Genomic DNA, 10265 nt, shown 5'->3' on the forward strand with positions numbered 1-10265 from the left:
TCTAAAGAGTGTGGTGATATTTGCATAATTCTGTGAACATACTAAAAACCACAGAATTGCATACTTTAAATGGGTGAATTCAATAGTCTTTAAAAAAAATCAATTGAACTATGAAAATAAGCACTTCTTACTTTATTAATGCTATACACTGCCTTAAAAAAAACAGGTAGAAATTCAAAAGTGCAATGATAAAAACTATGTCTTTCAAGCAACTGAGCTAGTCTAATAGTAAAAAGAAAAATTTCTGTAAGTGGGGATAGCATAAATGAACTCAATCTAGGATATCTATTGACCTTTTCCATACAAATTTCCATCTATTTGAAATTCCTAAGGCAGAAGAAGCCTTGCATTCTCCCAAAGAAGTTAAAAAGAAGTAATACTAAATATTGGACAATCAAAAAGAAAATTGAAACAGAAAGTAGATTAGTGATTGCCTGAGATTGGGATGGGCAAAAAACAGCAAAATGGTATAAGCGATATTATTGGGGCAATGGTTGTACACCTATAAACTAATTGTGGCAGGTATGATGGCACAACACCTGTGATCTCAGCTACTCAGAAGGCTGTGGCAAAAGGATCACAAGTTCAAGGCCAGCCTCAGTAATTTACTGAAGCCCTGTCTCAAAACAAAAAACAAAAAAGACTGGAAATGCAGCTCAGTGGTACAGCACTTTCCTAGCACACTTAAGGCCCCGGGGTACAACCCCCAGAACTGGGGTAGCAGTGGCATGAATCACTGACTGTCACTTAAAACAGGTGAACTTTATGGTATACAAATCACACAACAAAGTAAGTCTTAAAATGGAGGAAAAGGTCAAAGATCTGTATTTAAAAGACATGCATTAACTCTCCAAATTAGGAAAAAACATTCTAAGCATTGATTTATCTCTAACAACTTACTTTTTTTAATTTCTTTTTTGTTTAGTTGTCAATGAACCCTTATTTTATTTATTTATACATGGTGCTATGAATCTAATCCAGTGCCTCACACATGCCAGGCAAGCACTCTACCACTGTGCCACGACCCCAATCTAATCTCACAATTTTCTGACAGTCCTGTACAGCAAACTATCACGTAGTAAAAAGAATTCTCTTCATATTTTTATGGCAATTTGTAAAAATACCACTAACATCAATCTTTATCACAAAACTATAAATCTTACAAAATTATGGTATTCTCAACAGTTTAGCAAATACTGACATAAACCTAAAGATGCTACAACAGACCTTTTATGTGAGTCAAAGTCTAAATGTAACTTCTGTAGGCTGACACTAATTACAAGACTGATCTTCTCTTCAAGCTCTTGGATTCTAGCAGTCAGAGTACCAGAGTTCCAAAGCAAGAGACCAGTAGTCATACATCATTATTAATTAGGGCATATACACATAAAACTAATACTCAAGTTTAAAGGCTGCTAGCCTTAACATAAAACCACCTGTCTAAACTTTGTACCTTCTCATTATCTGTCATCAATCCAGATAATTTCAATATTCGCCCTAATTCATCTCATCAAAATTCTTTCATAGTCCCAACACCACCATTCATCTCCTTTAACTCTACAATTCTTACTAGTATTACAATTGCCAGAAACTTTAATGTTACACTGAAAGGAACTGTAATTGAACAAACCAATTAAATCTCAAGTTAAACTCTAAAAGGCTTAGAAACGCAGAGAAAAGATTTTAAATAGGAAAAGGAGTTATGTTAAAGAGATTATTAGAACTAAAGCAAATGATGAAAGATTAAATATGAATAGGTAAACTGTGACATAAAGATCTAATTAAGCCAGACCCAGTGGCCCACACCTATAATCCTAACAACTCAGGAGGCTGAAGCAAGAGGATCCCAAATTCAAATCTAGCCTCAGCAACTCTGTGAGGCCCTGAACAACTCAAGTGAGACCCTCTCTAATGAAATATAAAAAAGGGCTGGGGATGTGGCTGGGTGGTTAAGCACCCCTGGGCTTAATTCCTGGTAAAAAAAAAAATCTAATTAATTGTGAACTTCTAAAAAGATTTTACATGACTAGATCTATACTGTATGACACGGTATGAAGCAGTAGGAAGGATCTAATTCAAGAACTGATGACTATAAAACATGATGAATGGAAAAACCATTATTTTAACAGGTAGTAGTAATAGGTCAGAAATACCTACCCACCCCCATTTCTACTCCACAGCCAGTTTCCCCACAGCTTACTCTGCCTTCCCAACTCTCCCATAGGTCTAAATTTACGGAAGGGGGAAAAAATGAAAACCATAAAACCCACCAAGTTCTCTGATTCTGCTCCCTTTTTAACTTATCATTTATCCTATCCTACCCCTTTACTATCATTCCACTCATTAATCCTGTCATCAGAACTTGTTCCCCATTCCCCTACCCCTGAAAAGTCTTCAGTTCATTTTAATTTCTCAAATACCAATACCCTAGGCTATGGGGGATTAAGCTCAGTACAGCGACTGCTTAACATGCACAATGCCCTGGACTGGATCCCCATCACCACAAAAACAAACAAAAAAAATCCCAGAAATTACCAACGCCCTTTTCTTCTAATATTTTTTTAAATATTGCGAAAATAATTCATGCTCACTGGTAGAAAAATTATGAAAATCATATAAGAAAAACAAAACTAAATTAACTATAACTATAGAAAAGACAGTACAATGAATCGGGCATAACTTTCCCATGTTCATATACAAATACATGACCAGAGAAACTCCACATCATTTACAACTACAAGAATGGTAAGTCTGGCTGCAGTCGTGGCTCAGTGGTAGAGCACGTGCCTACCATGTGTGAGGCACTGGGTTCAATTCTCAGCACCACATATAAATGAATAAAAAATAAAGTCTATTGACAACTAAAAGAATATTAAAAAAAAAAAAGAATGGGAAATTATACTTCATGTATGTATAATGTGAAAATACATTCTACTGTCATGTATAACTAAAAAGTACAAATAAAAACTTAGAAAAATAAATTAATTAACACAAGAGTCCTTCTCACTTGAAATTTTTTTCTTTGTATATCTCCTACCTTTATGCACAATTCCCCAATCTCCTTTTTCCTGCTTCTCAAAGTCCCCCAAATGGGCATAGCCCAAACTTTGGCACTCTAGTCCACCCAACACCCTCTGGTGCATACTTTCCTCCTCTCTATACTAACCTACAGAAGAAAATGACTTTTCATTGTGGTTTTCTCTTCTAAACTTCAGTTCTACATTCCAACTGCCTGCTAGACTATTTCTCAATGATGTTTATCAGCTCCTCAAACCAGATGTAAATTTTAACTCATGAAGAGACTCTCTTTCTCCCAAAGTCAGCTTCCCTCTGGACCCACATTTTCCAATGGAATCACCTAATTTCAATATCTTGAAAGTTACTTATCTTTAAGACTGTAACATTTATACTTTCTCTTTACTGAAATGCAACCAGAGAGACTTCAATTAGCGACTGTACCATTTATAAGGAAGATCATTTATAAGGGAGGCTTAAGGACACCGACAATAGACTTTTACATAAAATACAAGAACTATGGAATTTCTTACCTTTCCTTTTACTAAATAATTTGACAAAGACAAATACTATGACAAATACTATGTCTAATTTTACATGAAATATGAAGCATGATGAAGTTATCATACGGGAAAAAGGAGGACCAGGCTGAGACCCACCATATTCTCCTGCCTTCATCAAACAAAAACTTCATTATAAATTACTTAGGGATCAAAATTTAAAAATACCACTTAATCAGACTCATCATTAATATGTCACTGACAGAAACAATGAAATTATATATCCATCTACTACATCCGAAAAAGATTATTTTACTACAAATACAGAACCAAATGTGGTGGGACATGTTTATAATCCCAGTGACTTGGGAAGATAAGGCTGGAAGATCACAAGTTCAAGACCAGCCTGAGCAACTTAGCCAAGACCTGTCTCAAAATTTAAAAAGTTTTGAAAAGGGAGGAGTAGGGATATAACTAGGTGGTAAAGCACTCTTGGGTTTAATCCCCACTACTAAATAAATGTATATATGTGTGTATATAATCTTTCACATTTATCTTTAATATCTTCAACATATTGTCACTGAGTAATTTCCTAAAAGCCAAAGTATCCATATTCCAAACAGTATCTACTTTTCAACATTCCTAGTTAAGGAATGTCAGCTACTCAACCTACAAACTCTGGTTTTTCAAAAATATACACTATTAGAAAGGCGCAATCTCACACAACTGTAGTAATTCCATCAGCTTGAGAGGCTGAGGCCCTAAGCAACTTGGCAAGACTCTGCCTCAAAATAAAAATTTTAAAGGGTTGGGGATGTGGCTCAATGGTTAAGCACATTTGGGTTCAATATATACACACACACACACACACACAATATATTCAAATATTTTAATTTCTAGATGTGCCACACTGTCCTACAAACATGCCACTATTTTGCACTTGATTTTATCTTCTAATAGAACAAAAATCAAATTAGCACGTATAAATAAGGTCCACCACAGCACTAATAGTCACCATTTGTAAACACAAAATAAAGAAATGTATCAAAACCAAGTTCACTTGCTTTTTCACAAAAAGCATGAAAGAAAGCACTTTTGCCTATATAACCATCTTATGTATGGCACATTAAGCTTAGGAACTGAAGGTTTGAATAGCATCTATAGATAAGTCTTCAAATTCCACTTAGGGCATTTTTCTTGGCTACAAATGTGACAGAGAAGGGCTATTAATGCTGATAGCATGTCCTCCTTTACCAAAGTCAGATTTAATAATGTTCTCACTTAAAACATACACATAGCTCCACTACAGTGCTGACTGAAGGTAAGAAGTCATTTCTAACTCTTTGCTCACTGCCTAGCATACAGATAGTTGGTGTTTAATGAACCAGACTAGGAGCCATTATTCAGAATATATATTTCAAAAGATTTTTTTCGTGGCATTACACATAAAAACTTCAGTTTATGGCTTTGCATGGTGGCTGGTGCACACGTGCAACCCCAGTGACTTGGGAGGTTGAGGAAGGAGGATTCCAAGGTCAAAGCCAGGGCAACTTAGTAGGACCCTGTCCCAAAGTAAAAGATAAGGAAAAGATAAGGGGTGGGGTAGCTTGGTGGCAGACTGCCCTGGATTCAAATTCAAAACCCCAATACTCTGGCAGCCACGGCAGTGATGATGCTGATGATGAGGACGACCACCACCAAAACCACCAAGGAGGAGGAGGAAGAGGAAGAAGAGGAAATAGAGGGAGGATGTGCACAGGTTATGTACAAAGTCTACCTTTTATGAGGGATTTGAGCATTCTTGGTATTCTGGTACCAATGGAACCAATCCTTCAAGAATACCTAGAGAGGACTGTTCAGAACATTCCAGTACTTAAAACTTCTAAAGGGCTTTCAATGGAATTTCCAACTTGAACCTTTCAATTGTTTTCTTCAATAATACAGGCAAAGCGTGCCACAAGAAGATATTTAGAACTGGGATGTGACAATGAGTTCCAAAACTGTAACAGTGGTCCAAAAAGGAAAAACAGCCATCAAAACATAAAACATACTATAGCATAAGTCATAGTAAGTAAAAGTAGCTTGATAATATCTGCTAAAAATGGAGGCTTTAGTGCAGTCTCTAACAATCTATGAACTATAAATAACCCAAATCCTTGAGGTGAAAGCAGTATAACAGAGCTAAACCCTATACTATTATCTATTATAATATTAAGTAAGTAAATGAAGTCTAACACTGGCAAATCAAAGAATAATAGTAACAAAATATAACTCCCATCCTCCTGAAACTTAAAAATTATGGTCAGAAAAACAGAAATAAAATGTATGATATATCAGTGCTAAGGAGGAAAACAAACATACAGGGAGACAGGGAGTATGGTAGCCAGGGAACTCCTTGGTGATAAGGAAATAGAAGAAGTAAGAGAACAAGTCAGGGAGACAAGTGAATGAAAGGACTTCCAAGCAAATGTAACAGCTAAGTGCAAAGGCTCTATGGCCAGAGCACTGTTTTGTTATCATACTATCTACACTATAAATACTGTGAAAACATTTGCAATTTTTACAGTCAGTGATTACTTCACTTAGTGAAGGAATGATTCAGTCACATGTCAAAGATCTTTTTCTTTTAACTAAATGAGTCAAAATTCAGCTTCAGTCGAATAATAAGACATGTAGAATGATCAGTCATCTCCAAAGCCAAAGCCTCTCAAGAATAAAATGTTACTTCCTCATTCTGATTATATTCAAGATTCAAGACTCAACTGGAATCTTTTTCCTAAATCAAGTTTTAGTCACAAAAAAGTCAAAGCAAAAAGCATTCAAATATAAGGGAGGAAGGAAGTAGTGCATTAAAATGGAATAAAGACTAGAAATGAGTAAATATTCTAGAAGAAAAGTAATCTCAGCAACTCGGGAGGTTGAGGTAGGATGATTATAAATTTGAGGCCAGTCTCAGCAATTTAGCAAGACCCTGTCTCAAAACAAAAAAAAATAATGAAATAAAAAGGGTTAAGGATATAGCTCTGTGGTAGAGCACCCCAGGGTTCAATCTCCAGTACTACAAAATAATATGTAAGTTAATAAACATGCAAATAAATAAATGCTTTTTAAAAAGGTACCTTAGGAAAAGTACAATGAAATTTCATTGTAATAACTGAAAGACATATGAAATGTAAATAGCTAACAATCACAGAAACAGAAGATAGAAAACTTTTTCTGATAGAAAAGATCAACAGTGTCCACTGTTCAATATTATTACAAAATAGCAACTCAATGGTTAAGTACAAAAGGCTTTGAATACTATTGATTATTCATCTTCCAAAAACTAGCTTGTGAAATACTTACCGTAGGTCTTTCATGTTAGTGCATAAACTAGACATGAAATATTTGCCCCCAAAATGAATCTTATGTGCACAAATATGGCATAATGAATTCCACTAGTATGTATAATTATAATGTGACAATAAAAATTTTAACTTAATTTTTAAAAGAATAAATGGTTTTTAGACTTGCAGAAAGTATTATTTATTCAATTTTTGTGCAAGAAAATCAACTCAAGTAATGGTTTTTAAATTAATTCATTACGAGTAGGTATATTTAGTCAAAGTAATGTACTATTAGAGCAATAGTCACAGTAGAAATTACTAACGTTTTGCCTTTTTAGGCTCACACCTGCGTAAGTACTTCATAAGCAAAATAATGTTCATCAAAACGTGTGTCTATCAAAGCACAAGTTAAAACAAAAAGTGATCCATAACTGCCCCATAGTTTAGTAATATTTCAAAAGGAGAATTTGTTTCAACTCACTTTTATACCAAAAGAAATCTAAACTCCTCCCAAGGTGACTTTGAGAATGCAACTGTTAAGCATAGTATGATGATATTCTTAACATAGAAAAGATTGAACTTTTTATTTTGAAATAATGTTATTTAATTCATGTAAACTGTGAATAGTCTTCTTGAACTGTTTCTTGATGGCAGAAAGCTCTAGTACAGCAATGTATAAGAAGTCGTTCAATTGGTAGTATTCCTGCTGCTTCTGATAAATCAAAAAGTAATGTTTTAAATGTCAGCTAAGAGCATAGAATAACTGAATTTCTTTAAAGTGGAGTTTCTTTTTAAGTTCAAAAATGTATGCTAAATGACTAAAAATGACAGATTCAACAACATATCAAAATACAGTTATTAACTGGCACAGAAGTTACTATGGCCCTTTGAGGAAGACTTTAAAATACAATCATTAACATCTAAAACTGTACCAGTTAAGAAACAAGTAATGATGAACACGTACAATAAAATACCCAAATAGTAATGCTTTCCAAGGAGCGCTATCCAAAAAAAAAAAATACAGGGAAAAAAAGAAACTAAACCTCAGCAAATGCAGCATCTGAAATGATCTAGGAGTTCAGCCCGCTTCAAGGCACTCAGATTTACATTATATCACTTGACCGTCACAGCAACCCTGTGTCCTAATTTTATGAATGGAAAAAACTCAGGATCAAGAGGTTAAGCAACTTGCCCAAGGTCACTCAAGAAATCAGTGGTGCAGCTACACCTAGAAGGGTGCACTTCACCTGACCCTTCCACTACATCACCCCGCCTCTCGACTGTGGCATTATGACAGAAAAGCAAGGATCAGACTCACATATGTAAACCCGCACTACTCCTGCCCTGCCAAGGAGGCGCAGGCTTGCCTCTTAAAGCTTTTCCTAGCAGCTCGCCAGAAAGAAGTTGTGCCCAAGAGGCAGGCCACTGATCAGCCCAGCTAAGTGACAAGGCTGACATGCAGAGCCCCCCATGAACCAGTCTGCATTCCCAGAAGCCCCTCCAGACTCGGCGCCGACGAGACTGGTCTCGGAAACGTCTGAAAACCTTCCAGTGAGTTTCGCCCCCTCCTGGACGCAAGGAAAGAGCTGGATATGAGCCAGAGGGCGGCCAGCCACCGGAGCCAGCCATGTGTCCAGCCCGTCACGCCCGCCTCGCCCGGGCCGGCTCCTCACGCCTAGACCGCAGCCAGAGGCCCAGCTCGGGATCCGACGCAAAGGCAGCCTTGGCGGCAGCCACCTCTACCACATCAGCCTGAGGCGTCCCGGGGTGGCGCTGCCGTCAGGTCTCCACCCTACCCCTCCAGATGGGCCCCTTGGCGACACCGTCGGCGCTTCTGGCCAGGCCTGGAGGACTCGGCCTGCCAGAGTCAGTCAGCCAGCCAGTCAGCCCGACCGACCGCCAGTCCATCGCCGCCGCCGCTAGCCGGGCGTCCTTACTTCATTGAGCTGGCGCTCCGCGGCCTCGCGCAGGGCTGGGTCCATGGTGCCCCGCAGGGCCTCGATAATGGTGTTGGGGTCCATCGCAGCGCGGACTCGGTCAAACCCGGAGCACGGGTGCTACTGGGCCAGGAATAGCGCCACTCACTGCGCACATGGACCCGCCGCGCTCCGCAGCGGCAACCGGCGCGAAAGGAAAGAGAAGCGCCAAGGCCCCGGATAGAACCTCTTCGCCTCGGCGTGGAGGCGGGAGATGCTCCGGCCACTTCCTGTCGGCGCGCCCGCGGAGGCCTTTGGGAAATGTAGTCCGCAGATGCAACCCACGTGGCTGGCTCTCCACGGATGAGTCCTGCTATTCAAAAAGGAAAAATGTTTAAGCCACAGAAGTAAAATTAAGACAATTAAGACAATGAGTTACAAAATACCTAGGTAATCTGATACAATGTGTGATGCAATCCTTGATAGTAGCTGTATAATCAAGGAATTTTTTTGGTGGGAGTCGGGTACTAGGGATTGAACTTCACCACTGAGCTACGTTCCCAGTTTTATTTATTTACTTATTTAATTTTGAGACAGGGACTCGCTAAATTGCTGAGGCTAGCCACCAACTTGCGATCCTACTGCCTCAGCCTCCTTAGTCAGTGATGTTACAAGTGTGTGCCACCACACCCGTCTGAATGAAGTTTTTCGAAAAGCAATTTGAGATGTATTTCCGTGTCAAAAAAAAATGTTTATATTCTGTGACCCAGTAATCCCATTTATGTGACTTTTTATCCTAAGGAAATACTATAATACAAAATGTTAAGTAAGCTTTATGGGCGAATGCTATTTTTCACATTACATATTTGTAATTACAAAATACCGAAATAATGGCTTCTATTGAGTGTACATATGTTTGCTAGGACTTTCTATAAAATCACCTCTAAACGCAGGGCAAAAGCGTAGGCCCTATTAAAATTCACCTTCTTTCATCAAAGAAGTAGTTTCAGAAAGGTTAAATAACTTCTACAAGATCACTTAACTAGAGGTTCAACTAGGCTTTCAAACTAAGATCTGCTTTCAAGGTTTTCTTTCTCTCCACTGAATAAACTACCTCTTAAGAAACATGTACAACAATATGAAAATGGTTGAGCAAATTAAAAGAATCCATTTAATTAAATATGTCAGTCATTAAAAATTGGAAATATTGCTGAATGCAGTGGCACACACTTGTAGCCTCAGCTACCCAGCAGATTGAGGCAGGAGAATTTCTTGAGCACAGAAGATGTTCAGTAGCCTGGGCAACATGGGGGAGAACTACACTTTCCCAGATTACAAATATATACCTTGTAGCACCATGAAAGCATTCATGTAAGGATTTAACTTTGTAACACTAACAAAGACTGGGAAGCAAGGTTGGCAAATAGAAAGAATTGGTTTTCTAAGAGATTTGGGGTAACTTCCTTTCATACAGTAAAATTATGTAAACAGATTCCAGTACAATTTGT

The 10265-nt window shown here is 38.0% G+C and overlaps 1 protein-coding gene across 2 annotated transcripts in view; it reads right to left on the bottom strand.

Annotated features, from left to right (window-relative positions):
* The window catches only part of IPO7 (importin 7), a 55647-nt gene extending 46613 nt beyond the window's left edge, over positions 1–9034 (bottom strand). For both annotated transcript variants that reach the window (XM_079104278.1, XM_079104277.1), the window contains exon 1: positions 8779–9034. In XM_079104278.1, the coding sequence (XP_078960404.1) occupies positions 8779–8862 (84 nt within the window). In that variant the 5' untranslated portion in view covers positions 8863–9034. The remainder of the gene's footprint in view (positions 1–8778) is intronic.
* Between the last annotated feature and the right edge of the window lie 1231 nt (positions 9035–10265).

Source organism: Sciurus vulgaris, assembly GCF_902686455.1.
Source record: "Sciurus vulgaris genome assembly, chromosome: 11".
NCBI classification, from domain to species: Eukaryota; Metazoa; Chordata; class Mammalia; order Rodentia; family Sciuridae; genus Sciurus; species Sciurus vulgaris.